The sequence below is a fragment of the Notamacropus eugenii genome, chromosome 2 (assembly GCF_028372415.1).
Source record: "Notamacropus eugenii isolate mMacEug1 chromosome 2, mMacEug1.pri_v2, whole genome shotgun sequence".
Taxonomy (NCBI): Eukaryota; Metazoa; Chordata; class Mammalia; order Diprotodontia; family Macropodidae; genus Notamacropus; species Notamacropus eugenii.
The window spans coordinates 466443389-466460173 of NC_092873.1; the positions used below are offsets into that span (position 1 = coordinate 466443389).

The 16785-nt window shown below is 38.4% G+C and overlaps 1 protein-coding gene across 10 annotated transcripts in view; it reads left to right on the forward strand.

Moving 5' to 3' along the window:
- ABL2 (ABL proto-oncogene 2, non-receptor tyrosine kinase) overlaps positions 1-16785 on the forward strand; it is an 85249-nt gene that overhangs the window by 53570 nt on the left and 14894 nt on the right. For all 10 annotated transcript variants that reach the window (XM_072648527.1, XM_072648534.1, XM_072648530.1 and 7 more), the window contains 3 exons: positions 5080-5250; positions 9621-9916; positions 11982-12254. In XM_072648527.1, coding sequence (XP_072504628.1) covers positions 5080-5250; positions 9621-9916; positions 11982-12254 — 740 coding nt within the window. The remainder of the gene's footprint in view (positions 1-5079; positions 5251-9620; positions 9917-11981; positions 12255-16785) is intronic.

Sequence of the window (16785 nt, forward strand, 5' to 3'; positions counted from 1 at the left end):
TGTCTTAGATGTCAGTAATCAAGTCTTTTTTTACTGTGTGTGTTTTGTGTGTGTGTGTGTGTGTAATATATATATATACATATATATATATATCTCAAAAGTCCTTAAATTTGTTTCTCTGATTCTTTCGTGAAAGTTTAGTAGATGATTATAATGATGACAAACTAACTATACCTGTTGGTACATCACTAATTGGTAAAAGAGAGGCTTTAGAGATTTAATAAAATTAAACTTTAGGTCTGAGTTTTATCGTGTCTTAATTTTTTTAAATTGCCTAATGAAAGCAATTATTCCTTTAAGGATATGTTTTATCTTCATTTTCTCTTTTGTATTCTTGGAGTGTATCAGTAAAGAAATCCCCAAATAACTTTTTTTTTTAGTGTTAGCTTTGTGATAATATGTTGACAAAACTTGTCTTCCATTTGCCGTAGCTGAACAACAAAATCTTTTGATTTGTCATTCGTTGCGAGACCTAACTTCAATTTTAACAGAATCGATGATAAAAAAAATTATGAAAGAAAATGACAGAAATTATGTATCTAAACACTTCTTTCTGAACAGGATACATTTAAACCAACCAGACATATGTCTGTGTTTTGGGGTTTGTTTTTTTTTTTAAGTTCTCTAGGAAATGACTTAAACATATGATGACTTTTGATTGCTTTTCCTGCTTAATTGTTTCAGTACTTTTTTTCTTAATCAGTGTCTCATTTTCCAGCTCTTTCTTTCTGTTTATTTGAGGGGCAGGCTCCCTAGTTCAGAGAAAAGAGCCCTAGATTTGGAGTCAACTGGTTTCAATCTTGGTTCTGCTACTGATGCATATAAGCCTAGGCAAATCATAACTTCTTTGGATCTCAATTTTTTCTGAGATCCCTTTCAGCTTTAAATATATTACTTACTGTTAATGGTTTAAGAGGTACTTTCCATGTTCATTTTAAAATTTCAGTCAGTTTTAGGATTTTTTTCCATTTAATTTTTATTTTGTCTAGTGTTTGAAGTTAGGAGAAGTGAAGATGATTTATGAAAGGATTTCCTATGCAGACTGGCTATACAGGAAAGAGACCATGAATGATTTGGAAACAAAGGGGAGGAGGGAGTGGAAAAGAAGGAAGTAAATATGACCTTTCTGTTTAATTAAACTATCCCTCTCCCCAACAAAACCTCCCACAATAGTTGGAAGTAGGTGGGTGGAGAAGAGTGTTATTTAAAATTAGGATTTAAAAATAGAGTACTTTTAAAAATCCATGACTCTTTTTACAGTAAATACTTGTACTGAGAAATAGCTTATATTCTATATTTGTTACTAACTGTAATTCGTTGCGAAAATAAAGTAACATTTTGGAATTAGAAACCTAGGATCGTAAGGTTCATTCAGAAATAGAAGTCACTTTTAACATTAACCTCCTGACTGCACTTTGTAGATGAAGGAACAGGAGTGAAGAGATTAAATAACTTGCTTAATGAAGGTCACATAGATTATAGTAAAGTAAAAATAAAAATTCAGGATTTCTCATTGTTCTGTGACTTACTACTACTTTACATGTCTTCTTTAAAAGACAAATACTTTATTGATGCCTTTTGTCTGTCATTTCAGTCCCTCCCTGGAAACAAAGGAAAACAAACAAAAATACCTGGTAGTGACTGCTTCTGATAATGTGTGTGTGTATCTTTATATATAGATGTAAAATATGTGTTTATCTCTGCTCTTATGCCAGAGAAGTAGACAACTCTTAGGATAGAATATAGTATATTCATATGCACACATATAAGATATAGAATATAGTATGTATGTGTGTATATACATACATGCGTGCGTGCATACATATGTGTATACACACACGCACACTATATTCTGTCCCAGGAGCTCTACTTCTCTATCTTAAGAGCAAAGATAAATTTTTGGTTTTCAGTTCCTCGTTTTGATTTCCTTATAGTAATTTTTTCCATTTACATTGTTATAGTCATTGTAATTATTCTTGGGTTCTGCTTATTTCCCTCTTCCCAGAGATCTTCCCACTTTGCTCAGAATTCCTCATTCAATATTTATTGCTGCAGTGTAATATTCCATCGTCCATACATCCATTTGTTTGCCAAGTCTTGCCAGATCTGTTTCCATAACAGCTCTGTCCTTCTCTCTGCTCACATGGCATCATTTTAATTCGGTGTGAATCACTTCATCATTTCAATCCTCTCCTCCTTGCGTTTCTCAGAATATGACCTTTTCCCTTGCCATTCCAACTTCCTCTCCCTTAGCTCTTGATTTCATCCCTTCTTATTTCCTCTGATAGGCCTCCCTTTCAATCATGCTTCTTTGTTGCTATAATTTTCGGCCTCTACCTATCAATTGGTAACAAGATCTCTCCCATTCTTAAATTATCATATAACCTTACCCTCTTTTCAAATTATCGTCCTTATATCTCTGCTTCCTTTCATGTCCAATCTCTAAGAAAAAGTTGTGTGTTCTTGTAGCCTTTATTTCCTTACCTTATACTCAATTTTCAACCCCTTGCAAATATGACTTTCACCCCTACCACTACTTAACTAATGCTTTTTTCTTCCCAAATCACCAGTTATCTCTATTGCTAAATCCAGTGCTCTTTACTCATTCTTCATCCTTCCTGGAATCTCTACAGCTGTTAACCACTCTTTCCTTTTGGTTACTTTGTTTCCTGGTTTTTTTGTGAAGTCTACTACTTCTTCCTACCTGTTCTCCTCTAGGACTGACCTTTTCCAACATGCTTTTCAGAAATATCAACCACATCTTATTCTCTTTGTGTAACTGTCTCTGTATTCTTGTTCTTATCTCTTTCTACAGTCCCTCTCTTGGTTATGTCATCAGGTCCCATTAATTCTACTATGATATCTATTAAGATGACTCCCAATTCATATATCCAATCGTCATTTCACTTTTGAGATAGATATTTAGCAGGCTCTTAGAAGTGAGAAACTATCTCTACCCGAATTTTCTGTAGATACCTGAAACTCAATATGTTCAATATCAAACTCATTCTCTCTCCTCATTTCAACTTTCCCCTTAGCTTTCCTTTTTTTGTCAAGGAAAGATCCATTCTTTTACTTACTCAAATTCAAAAGGGGTCATCCTCAACCTTTCATCATATTTTACCCTTACCTCTCAAACCAGTTGCCAGTTCTTGTCCATTCTCCTTCTTCATCATCTCTCTCATATACTTCCCTCTTTCTACTTATAACCACACTAGTTTCAGACTGCCATTATCTCTTATTTGGACTATCTTCTAGGACTTTTCATTGGTTTCCCTGATTCATCTCCAATCAGTCCTCCATATAGCTGCCAAATTTATATTCCTAAATAAAGCACAAATATGACCATATTATTTCCTTATTTAAGAAACTTTCATGGCTTGCTATTGGCGCTAGTATAGTATTTGTTAGGTGCCTTTTCTGTGCCAGGGATTGTACTAGTTGCTAGAAATCATTTAGCAATTAAAGCCCTTTATAATCTGGCTTTCCTCTATCTTTAGAGGCTAATTACACATTTTCCCTCCCCTACTTGGTGTTCCAGGCAAATGACCTACTTACTATTCTCCTTATATGACATTCTGTCTTCTATTTCTGTTCCTTTGCATAGACTACCTTTCATATCTAGAATGCTCTGCCGCTTTGAACTCATCTGGGATGGCAGTGTGGTGAGAAGCCCCGCTACCACTGGGTATGCCCACCCTCCTTTCTCCCAGCCTCCGTAGGCCAAGCAACCCAGAGGCCATCTGGGCTGCTTTACTTGATCAGGGGTAGGCTCCACGTGACCTTTTAGAATCCATGTTTTATAGAATAAATTCTGTTAAGGGAATTTACACTGTGAAGTTTGAATTCAATCAAAGAGCCATACTTGAGGACCTAGAGGACCACATCTGGCTTAGACAGTATGGAAATCAAAAAGTCTATTCCTTCTGATGAGTTGAAGGACCATCAGACCTTATTATCTGCTCAGTTTCTATGCCCTGAAGACTCATGTCACTGTCATCATCTTACTAAAGTAACCTACCTACTATATGCCCCAACACTACCCAGATCTGAGGTTTTACATTCACCCACAGTTGAATTTTCTTTTGTGGGTTGGCTCTCCCAAGGAATGTGAGCTCTTTCAGAGTAGGAATTATCTAGCTTTTTCTCTTTGGATTCGCAACATTTAACATGATGTTTGGCACATAATAAGTGCTTAATAAATTATGTTTTCATGCATTCTAACTTAAAGACTCAGCTCAGTTGCCACCTTTCCTGGTTTTCTCAGTTTTGCCTTGTGCCCAGACCACTGTATCTTTCTGTGTACTTCATTTAGCAGTAGAATATACTCTTCTTGAAGGCAGGATCTTTTTATACTTGTAACTGTAACACCCATCATGGTGTCTGGCAGTTAATAAGTGCTTGTTTAATTGATTCATATAAAGTGACTGCATTGTTGAAATATCATGAGTTTCTTATATTGAATCAGGGCACTTTGTAATAGAGATATTTTTAGGAGTTCTCCATATCTAGATTTAAAAATGTCTTTTTCTGTAGTAAATACAAGATCTAAGCCATTTTATACCCTTATGATAATTATTTAGCTTAAAGATTCTCTGCTAGTTTTCCTGGAATTTGTCTTTTGAAGAAAAGAAGCAGTACATACATACACATTCTTTAGTCTTTAAAAAATATGTGTTGTGATTAACGAAGTTCTTTGCTATTGATTTCTGGAATTCCAGCAGTTTTATTTTAAGAAAGTAGTGAATCTTCCATGTCACTAATTTTTCTAACTTTAGTGAATCATGGTTTAGATTTATAGCTGGAAGAAACCTTAGAGGACAAATAGAAAACAGAACTAAAACCTTATTTTGAAGTTTTATCTATGACCACTGTATTACACACAGGCTGCAAAAAGCAGTCTGCATGCTTAAAATGTTAATAGGTTACGTATAAAGACACAGGGCTCTTTCTCCCAAAAATCCCCATTCTGGAGCTTGTTCAGTTCACCGAAGTGGCAGAAAGTGGTGTACAAATTCAGATGAATTTCTAGCCACTGCATGTAAGATAAATGTCTCTTTCTCTTTTGTGTCTTTTCAGAAGCCCTACACCGTCCCTATGGCTGTGATGTTGAATCCCAGGCACTGAATGAAGCCATCAGGTGGAGCTCCAAGGAGAATTTGCTTGGAGCTACTGAGAGTGACCCCAATCTCTTTGTTGCACTTTATGATTTTGTTGCAAGTGGTGACAACACACTCAGCATCACCAAAGGTAAAGTTATAAGGATAGTTTTCACACCTTTCATTTTCATGTAGAAAATATTGTATTCATAGAATCTTAGACTTGAAGAGCTGAAAGTAACCTTTAAAATCATCTTATTTTAGGGATGAGAAAACCAAAGTCCAGAGTGGTCATTTGACTTACCAAGAACACATAGTTAAAGAGTAGTAGAACTCTGATTCACTTCCCTAGAGTGTGTACCTTCCATAACTCTTCATTTTCTCGCTGGGTTCTGGTCCTGGTCCTAACTATACCACTATTTAATGAGGGCATAGTTGCGTAGTTTCCTCACTAGCAGAAATAAGATAATACCTGCTTTGTCGGTGTCACAAGGAGTTAATTTGAAGAGTAAATGAAGTATTTGTGAGAATACTTGTCATTGTAATTGTAAAAAGGTCAAAACCTAGTATACAGATGCATAGTGCAGTTAGTAATAGCAACAGCAGCAATAATAATTATGTAACCAGAATGATGGTCTCTGTGTATGATCTGTTGTTATTTGACTCAGAGAAATTTTTAAAAAACCACCAACTTAATATGCTTCTACCATTGAGTCCTAACTTGGAGAAGGTGATTTTTGTTGCCTAAATGATACATATCTTTATCACTTACTGGTAGAAAAATGAGAAAGGTGGAAGAAGGGCTTTTCACGTAGTCAAACTTTCTCAAAATGAGATGTAATTTGTTTCAGTTGTAAAGGTTTTTTGAGGGGTTTAGGGGGAGAGCTGTAGTAGATCCCTGCTTCCACACGGCCATCTTGACTCAGCCCCTTTCAGTTGTAAAGGTAAAAAAAATGAAGTAAATACTAACCCTCATTCAGCCTTTGGCATGGTTTCTGGCACACACCTTGGCACTAGGAAGGGAACAAAGTAAAAGGCATTCATTCTGGGATTCCCGGATAAAAACACAGAATAGATCCATCCATGGCAGCTAGAGAGTGCCATGAATAGAGCCTAGAGTGCCTAGAGTCAGGACAATCCAAGTTCAGATTTAGCCTCAGACACTACCTATGTGATTTTTGGCGAAAGTCACTGGACCTCTGTTTGCCTCAATTTCCTCATCTCTAAAATGGGTATAATAATAGCACCTACTTCCCAGGACCAAATGATGTAATAATTGTACAGCATTTAGCACAGTGCCTGGCACAGAGTAAGCACTATGTAAATTTCAGCTGTTATCATCAACATCACCGTTATTATGTGTAGAGAGACTGTAACCGTGGTGTCAAAGTCAAATAGAAATGAATCTCCGAGGGGCCATGTGTTGACCTAGGGAATCACAAATTAATGTTATCTACATTTCACTGTATTTTTATTCATTTTATTACACATTTTCCAACTATATTTTAATCTGGTTGGGCTGTACTCTAGAATTTTACAAGCTGAAAGTTTGACATCTCTGGTGTAGCACATTTTCATTTACTTAGGTGATTTGTCTTAATATGTTTAATAGATCTTAATATGCCCTGGTTTTCTTTTAAAAGAACTGTGCCTTCATGTTCCCTACATGGGGAAAAGTTTATGACTCTCATCAGTGTGCCCAAGAAATTGTGATTTTCTAAGTGGAAGGAATTCCTTCACAAACATAGATCCCACCCAGAAGTCTTAGGGAGTTACCTAAGACTTAGAGGTTTAGTGATTGGCCCTTGGTTACACAGCTAGTAGGAGTGAAACTGTGATCATAGGATCTGCTGTCTACAGCTTGAAGTTAGCTCCAAGATTGTCAACTTAAACTCCCTCATTTTACAGTTGAAAAAACTAAGGTCCATGTGAGGGTAGGTGATTTGACCAATCACACAGGTAGAATTTGAACCCAGATTCATTCGTTCTGGAGCCAGTGGTATTTGAAAGGAAAGGTTTTCCACTGTACTCTGACTATCTTTAACTTCAGATTTCTTCATCTGTAAAACATAGGAGTTGAACTCAGTAAGTAGCCTTAAGGTCAGTCAGTCAATGTCATTTTTAAGTGCCTACTGTTTTCCAGGCACTGTGCTAAGTAAGCATTGGGGATAGAAAGAAAGGAAGGACGGTCCTCACTGCCAGGAGCTGCTATTCTAATGGGGAAGACAACATGTAAACAGTTGTGTATGTATAGAATATATGGACAAATTGGAAATAATCTTAGGGAGAAGGGACTAGCATTAAGAGGGATGGGGAAAGGCCTCTTTTGGAAGGTGGGATTTTAGTTGAGATTTAGAAGAAGCCAGGAGAGAGAGCATGACAACCAGGGCTAATGCACAGTCAAGAGATGGAGTCAGTGTCGTGTTCAAGGACCAAGAAGAAGGCTTACTGAATCGTGGCACTGGAATGTAATGGAATATTATAAAAACTCCACGATGCAGCTACAGCAGTCCTAGGGAAAATTGTATCCCTGAGAGGCCAGACATGATTATGATACTCTTCTTTTTCTCTTCAGACAATGCAGTGCTTAGAGATTGTAGTTTTGCAGTGGTTGAGATTTGTCCGCACCACCACCATGCCAGAGATCTCACCATCTCCTCAGACAACAATTATGAAATTTTTAAAATGTACCCATAAATGATGTGCATTCTCCTGGTGCTTTTTTCTGTGGATCTGAGTGTGAGTCTTATGTTCCTGGATTCAGAACAGGATACAGGCTCTAGGGATCTGATCATCCTCACAGAAGAGTTTCTGGACCTCTTGGACCTGGAATCTCTCATACTTGTCTCTGTGGGCTCTGCTACTTGACAATATCAGCCATCTAGCTTAGACTTTAAAAGGATTTTTCACTTATTTAATTCTGTGATTCTATAAAGGTCAGAGATAGGATTTGAATCCAGGTCTCCTGATTCTGTACACAGCATTGTGGTTTTATTTAATCTCTCTAACCATCAACAACAAAAAACTGCCAGCCATTTATTACACACTTGTTATTTGGAAAACAGTTTAACAAAAACATGTAGAGAGGGAGCATTGTTTTCCTTCATAACTTCATTAATATTGATAGCTATTTCATTTTTGCTTGAAGCAAATGCTTTTATAATTTATGAAATCCCTTAATAATACATTTTGTTACAAGTGATCAGTAAGAATGTGTGTGTGTGTGTGTGTGTGTGTGTGTGTGTGTGTGTGTGTGTTGCAGTTAGTAGAGCACTGGTCATGGAGTCAGGAAGACCCAAGCTCAAATCCAGCCTCAGACATTTGACATACTTACTAGCTGTGTAACCTTGGGCAAGTCACTCAACCCCAATTGCCTTGCCTTTCCCCCTCCAAAAAAAAACCAGAATAGAGAGGGATGAGGAGCAGGTCAAGAGATCATGGGATGGAAACGAGTATGTGTAGGAGGAACAAGACTGAGGGAGATTATAAGTGGTAGCAGGTAATTTATAAGTGATTATAGATAAGAATATTTGCAATTTGCCTATACATGTGTTCTTTCTACTTAAATATTTTTTTCTTATACACCACAGAGCAGATACTGTTTTGTACACATATGCACAATTCTACATAAATCCTGAATAATGTTTGTCATTTGGTAAAATGTAATTCTGGTATTTCAGGTGAAGTACAAGTAATCAAAAAACTTTCAATTGGAATTAAGATTATATTGCAGCAAAGTATCAGTTCTTTATTTCTGTCTCTTCCCATTCTCTAAAATAATAAATATTTCAATAGATGAAAACATTTGAGAAAGATTTCCTTGTAAATATAGCTGGACAGGAAACTAGCACCTCCCCCCAATCCAACTTTGATGCCTCATCATGTTGTCAAGAGACTAAAAGTTTTTGAAGCCGGTAGAATCCATCTTATTGTAACTTTTACTAAACTATAAAAATATTGATAAGAGTGTGGACTCAGTGGTATACTGCTTTCTGTCTCCTGAGAAACAGCCTAGCTCAATATAGAGAGGCTCTTCACCAGAAGGGGTTGGCAAACTGTTCTTTTTGGTCATTGCAACTAATGAAGTAGAATCTGTATCACTGGAGAAGGAAAATACCCATACTGGTGAAGTCATAGCTCTTTCAGAATAATGGAAAGAACATCAAGATCGTTCATTTCATATAGTTGCAATTTTTTGCCCTCGTGATTAATTTTCTTTTTATAAATCTAAGCTACTCTGTAGTAATATCAAAGGGTTTTGCTTTCAGCTGTTATGGTCTTGAAATATTGTTTTCTCTCTTTTATGTTTCAGTTCCTTTTCCTTTCTAGTGTACATAATTTGCTAATAAATCATATTGTGATTCTACCAGATTTTAATTTCATTTTAAAGTTTCTTATTAAGCAGTTTAAGAAACTTCCATAAATAATGTTTGCTTCTCAAAATATTTTGTTAATGGGTTTTGGTTTTGTATCTGCGTAAAATCCTTTTTTTTTCCTTCTTTGTTACTGATCTCTGTCTAGGTGAGAAGCTCCGAGTCCTAGGTTACAACCAGAATGGTGAGTGGAGTGAGGTACGCTCTAAGAATGGGCAGGGGTGGGTGCCAAGCAACTATATCACCCCAGTGAACAGCCTGGAGAAGCATTCCTGGTACCATGGGCCAGTGTCCCGCAGTGCAGCAGAATATCTGCTTAGCAGCCTTATCAACGGCAGCTTTCTTGTGCGGGAAAGTGAGAGCAGCCCTGGGCAATTATCCATCTCGCTTAGGTACGAGGGACGTGTATACCACTACAGGATCAATACCACCACAGATGGAAAGGTAAGACATCTCTGTAAACACCTTATGTGAGCTAAGAGGCAGAAACAGGGCCTGCACTTAGAAAATCTAGATTTGGATCTAGGTTTTGGATTCAGTTAATGGCTATGCAGTTTGGTAGTAAATCAGTCATGTTAAACCTCCAGGCCTCAGTTTTCCCCTTCTGTGGAATGAGTGTAGCAGCAGCACTTCTTGATTCCAAATAGTAATAGTATCGTAAGCATCAAATGTGCACAAAAACACCTTCCAAAATGTTACATAAATGAAAGCCGTTAAGTATTGAAAAAGATAAAATTAAACATCCTTAACATTTACCAGATAATGGCAACTTATTTTTTGTATGTTTATTTGTCTGTTTGCTTTCTCAGCAAATGATTTGTTTTCCTATAGGCTTTTAAGTAGCTTTGTAGACAATTCCATTATCTATATACTTGAGGTCATGCTTTGACATGATAAAATATCCTTTTTATTTTCTGTAGGTCATGTAGCTAATTTTTTCTATAGGTCATGTAGCTAATTTTTGACAGAGCTGGAACTAAAATCCAGGCTCTCAATGACATTTCAAGATTTCAGTATTTTTCTAATTTAAAAATTTTAATGTATTAAATAAGCCAGGCAGGATTCCCCTATTGTAAAGAGTTTGTGGGGCAATCATCCCATAATGTTTATAAGTTCACATTAATATCCTTTTATCTTAAAACAGGGCATATCTACATTGGCTAATATTAATAGACTTGGTAGAATAAAGCAATTAATTAACTTTAAGAGATTGGGATACTGGGAACTATGTTGTTAATGAAATCTAACTTGTATTATTATGCTTAAAGGTAATCTCAAGCTAAGTGTGTGAGATTAATTTTAGAAGGCTTTTCTTCCTGTCTCTATCTCTCTGAAAGCTTGGCAGACAGTTCCGAAAACAGTAAGACATCTAGCTGCCTGGACCTCATGTCCAGCATTCTGCTTATCATTATAGGATGCTGGTAGTTGTACTTGACTCTTCTTAAAATCATTTACAAGTGATTCGAGTCTCCTTCACAGAACTGTTCCCTACCCGGGTGTTGCCTTCTGAATGGCTTCTCTCTGCCTGTCACCCTTTTCCCCCACTGTATGTCTTTGTCTCTGAAAAATGACAGAAATATGATTTCTATCATTCTGCCCTGTTCTGTAAATATGTACAACCAAATAATTGGACTGTAAGATTCAAATGAAAATTTGACTATCCCCAAAAAATGTCTTGGCCTTCTCCAGTCATGGAATTAGAAAGGCCCTGTTACATAAGCAGCAGTGGTCTTAGCCCCTGCTGTCAAACTCGGATGGAAACAGGGGCCGCTAACCTGCCCATAAGGATCCCTGTGGGTTACCTAGTGATTAGTTCTAAATGTAATTTTATCTGCGCTTGTTTTGTTAAGTTTCCCAGTCACATTTCGATCTGGTTCTGGCGCACTCAGAATGCTGTGGGCCGTGTGTGACACTACACCTCTGGGTCAGACCAGCAGTTCTCAGAAGTTACGCTGCACTTCTGTAAATGTGCCACGAAGTTTTGGATATTCTGTCATTGCAGTGGAAAGAAAGTTGATTTTATTTAGCGTAAATTTTTCTTACCCAGCATGCTGTAGAGAAAGTGTATTATTCACAAAAGTTTTTTAAAAACCTACCCATTTCGTATGTTTACTAACCTCAATACGTGTTAGACCCTGAACTCACAAAATATTCCACAAAAACACATGCTTTCATGAAGGAACATTGTGAATGCATGGATTTTCTGACTCAGGAGGGTTTCCAACTTAGATACTGCTTAAGTGCTTGCAGTTCCTCATGACAAAGAGTACCGTGCTGGGAACACAAAGTTAAGGAGCCACCGGTTTAGATAGGTGAGATATCTGTAAAGGCAAGGACAAAGTCAGTGTGAATGAAATGTTATGCTTTGTTTGGTATCATCAAAGCTTTTCATGTAATCTGTGAAAATTAAAACTCTCAGTTTTGGCCCAATAAAGATACTTCTTTTTACTTTCAAGTTGTTTTTTTTTTTTCCATTTCCTACCTTCCCTGTGCCCCCATTTTGCATCAGGTGTATGTGACAGCAGAAAGCCGATTTAGCACTTTGGCAGAGCTTGTTCATCATCACTCTACAGTGGCTGATGGGCTGGTGACAACCTTGCACTACCCAGCACCAAAGTGCAATAAGCCTACAGTCTATGGAGTGTCCCCCATCCATGACAAGTGGGAAATGGAACGGACTGATATCACCATGAAGCACAAACTCGGGGGTGGTCAATATGGCGAAGTATATGTTGGCGTCTGGAAGAAATACAGTCTTACTGTTGCTGTGAAAACGCTAAAGGTGGGTAGTTGTGAATCACTTTACTGGGGCTCCTTTTGTCTTGAACTGAGCTTAGTCATTTGGAAATATCAGCATGTCCTTGTCTTTAGAATGCTTCCACCCACTGATGCCAAACACTTAGGCAAATTGTGATAGTTAACCTCGGGTCCTTTCCTGAAGATGTAATTGCAAATTATCTTAGTGGAGACTTCACTGCATTGCAGAAAAACCCATGTGGGAGAGTCTGACTGTGGAGGCATATGATGTTGCTCTCAGTGGGAAGTTAGAAATAAATTTCATCTTTTGAAACAAGAGAACAGAATTTTTTTTTTTTTTGCTTGACCCTTGCGATTCTGGGTTTCTGTTAGTGTTGTTAAATCACAGTTTTAGGATGAAGCTGACAGAGCTTCACTTTAGTGAAACGGTTTCTACTCTTTTTATTTTGTATTCTTGATACTATCCTCACTTATTCTCTTCTTTGTGCAACTTAGTGCTAAATCAGTGTTTCTATTCTCATCCCAACCTGATAAGAGAGAGAGAGAGAGAAAGTGTGTGTGTGTATAAGAATTAAGTTTTACAAAGCATCTTCTTTACAACTCTGCGTTAAGTGGCATAGGTATTGTGATGTTCATTTTACAAATAATGAAACTTGCTTGCAATACTGTTGACCAACTCATTTTGAATACTGTCTTTTCCCTTAACTTTTGTGTCTGCTGTCTTCTGGTTCTTCTATTTCTCTGACTTCTCTTCAGTCTTCTTTGATGTATCATTGTCTGTGAATCTGTTTTATATGTGACTTACTACAAGATTCTGTCCTGAGTTCTTCTCTCTTACACATTCTCTCTCAGTGATCTCAGCAGCTTCTGTGGATTCAAGTATTGTTTTTGTGCTAATGATTCTCAGGTCTATAATATCCAGGCCTGAGCTTCAGCTCTGAATCACCATCTAACTGCCTACTGGACATTTCCAATCGGTGGTGTAGAGTTCATTCTTTGCCCCCAAAACAGTGCCTCTTCCAAACTTGTCTGTTTCTGTTGAGAGTACAGCTATCCTTTGGTCACTTATGTTGGAAACCCAGGAGTCATCCCTTATACTTCCTTCTCTTTCATTCTCCCACCACCATCCATACCCAGTCAGTTGCCAAGTCTTGTCAATTCTACCTCCATAGTATCTTTTAGAACCATCCCTTTTTCTTTTCAAAGTGCCACCACCCTAGTTCAGGCTTTAAATTATATTACATGTGGATCACTGCACTAGCCTCCTAATTGGTCTTCCCTATCTTCTCTACTCTCTCCATTTGGTATTCAACATAGCTGGCAAATTAACTTTTAATAAATAATAGAGTGAATCTCTATACTTTTTCAAATCTGTACTCTGCACACGTGGCGATTTCATATTCCTAAAGCATGGGTCTGACCACACCACTACCCTCCTAAAGAAACTTGAGTGGCTTCCTACTGCTTGTAAGATAAAGTATAAATTCCTTTGGTTTTAAAGCCTTTCACAGCCTGTTCCAGTCTGTATTACCAGTCTTTATGCAAATTATTCTCCTTCCCACATTCCACTTTCTAGCCAAACTGACCTTGTTGTTCCTCTAGCATCACAGCCCACCTCCATGTCTGGGCCAGCCAGCTTGTCCAGCTGGTCTCCCAGCATGCCCTTCATCCTTAGCTCTGTTTCTTAGAATTCATAGCTCTCTTCCAAGGCTCAGTAAAGATGCAGCCTCCTGTAGAGAGGTGATTGCCACAGTTGCCTGTTATTGATGTGCTTCTAGCAAGAAGTTACTTGGTATGTAGTTTGTATTTTCTTACTTTTGTTCTTATTGATTGCTTTCAGGAAAATGTAATAAGGCCCTTGAGGTCAGGGAGCATTGTATTTTTTGCCTTTGTATCCCCAGCGTGTAGGACAATGCCTGGTATAGAGTAGGCATTTAATAGTTCTTTATTAAATGAATGAGATTGTATTATAAAGAGAAAATAATATAGCCAGAATTTAAACCCAGGTGTTCCCATTGGAAGACCCTACTGTTTGTACTGCCTCACTGACCTCTCTCCAAATCAGTTTAGAATCTGCAGCTAACTTCTCTTGAATCTTCTAGAAGTTCTGCTCTGTAGCCACATAGAACATCCCCATCAAAAATCTAAGAAGCTCAAGGAAGTAGGCATCTAACAACTGGAGTCATTAAATTCAGATTTCAGTCTGTCCAGCGACAGTCCTTGACAGTGTACCTCTGTGTGGTCGGTGCTGTACTGGGCACCAGTGAACGAAGCAATCTCTTCTCCTCAGGAGTTCATACTTTTCAGGTGGAGGGGTAGGGAAAACATCATATATAGATAAATATGTCAGAACAAATGCAAAAACAAGTAGATTGGGAAGAAGGCTTCATATAGAAGGGATTGCTTGGACTGTGTTTTGGAGGAGGAGAGGGAATGTGTTGGGGCAGAGATGAGGAAGAAGGTGCGGTGCCTTCTGGGCCTTGCTTACCCCCTCCATGGATAACATCTCTGTGCCTCTGCACAGGCTAACTCTTATTCTCAGAATGCAGGCATGGAGATGGGAGATAGCGTGAAGGGCAGTTTAACTGGATTGCCAAGATGGATCTTTTTCAAAGAGCCTGGAATTATAGGTAAAGACCTTCAACTGTTGAACAGAATTTACACTGTATCATAGATGCAGTAGGAAACCACTAGAATTGATTCAGGAGGGGAATCACATGATCAGATCAGTGCTTAAGGGAAAGTCACTTTGGCAGCAGTGTTCAGGATAGATTAGAGTGGAGAGAGACTTGAGACAGGAATACCAATCAGGAGACTCTTATGATAGTCCAGGAGAGAGATGATAAAGACCTGAACTAAGGAGTAAATGGAATAAAAGGAGTGTAAAAGATACTACGCAGGTAAAAACAATAAGATTTGACAACTGATTGGATATGTGAGCTGTGGGAGAGGGAGGAGGCCAGGACAGTATCAAAGTTGTGAACTTAGGAGACTAGAAGGATTGCCAGGCCTAGAGGCCTGTATTGGGCTACCCGAGTCTTTCTTACCTGTCCCAGGTCTTCGGTTGGCCAAACCGGATAAACGTATGAGAGAAAGGTCGTTCCAGAGTCGAACAGGGGTTGAGCTTTATTTCAGGGAATCGGTTACAAGTGCAGGGGGTCTTCCTTAGGAGGAAGAGGGGGAGATTTCCTAAGGAGGCTAAGCTTAAGGGATTGGAAGTAGAAGTACAAGCGGGGAGAGAGGGGGAGGGGAGAGAGGAAAGAAAAGAAGCGGAGCCTACTATCCTCTTGGCTCCACACGTGCTAAGAGAGAGCTTTTAGGCTTCCTCAATCCTACTTAACCTTCAGCTGCACAGTTTGCATCTCAATACCGTGCTGTTAGGTAACTAGGTGTGCTCCAATCCGGGACAATCTCGAGGGCAGGGAGACTCCACCCATCACGTATCTCCTGGGGAGAGGCGGAAATACCCGAGCTAGCCGAGCTAGCTCAGTCTGACCTTCTCGAACCCCCGCTGTTCATGGAGGGCCTCGTAAGACTCTAAGATTTAGAAGTCCCACTTTTACCCACCCGAGACCATCCACACGGATTTGAGCTTCCAATCCCAACAAAGGATGATGGTGCCTTTGTTAGAAAATAGGAAAGTTTGGCAAGAAATACATTGAGTTCAATTTTAGTTTGGGATGTGTCTATAACATCCAATTTAAAGTAACTGATAGGCAACTGGTGATGTTGGACTAAAGCTCTGGGGAGAGATTGGGACTGATTGTATCCGCAGTCATCTGCCTAGAGACAATAGTTAAATCTATGGGAGTTTATGAGTAGAGAAGAAGGGTAGAACTTTGGCGAATACCCACAAAGGACATTATATGGGTGAGTCGTCAAAAGGGACTGAGAAGTCAAGATGTGGAAGAAGCAAACTAGAAGAGGTCAGTATCATGAAAACCCATGATAGCCAGAGAAAGTTCTAAGGAGTAGTAGGGTTGGAGGTCTTAGAGAGAGGGAAGAATATGGAAGGTTTGCATAATACAGGGAAACATCAGAGTTTTTAAGGAGAGAATTGGAACACTTTGGGTAATGGTGAGAACCATATGTGAGTGGTAATGAAGGAGTAGGTCATGGAACTTAAAGAAGCCGAAGAACTGGAAATTTAGATAGTTCGAAGGTGTATCTCTGTGAGTATTGAAGTTTGCTAGTAACAGGCAGGAGCTGGGAAGAAGAAAACCGTGAGCAGCTGTTGAATTCCTTTAAAAAGGAGAAAGAATGACTGAGTTCTGGAAAAAAAAAACAATCCCTTTGATTAGGATATTTTTAGGTCATGATTGCTGCCCTTTACTCATCTGACAGTTGGAATTTACTCCAGAATTCTAGTTTTTTTAGGTTGCTTGAATGGTAGGTAGACTCAAGGTTATCCCTCTGCCTGTCAGTGGGGAGTAGTTCTTCATATAACAAACTAAAAGAGGTATTCAGAATTCATGTGTTGGAATTCATTTCCTATTTCGACTTTTATGTTTGGAGGTGAAGTGGCAGAGAGGTAAACTGTCCTGGAGTAACTAAGA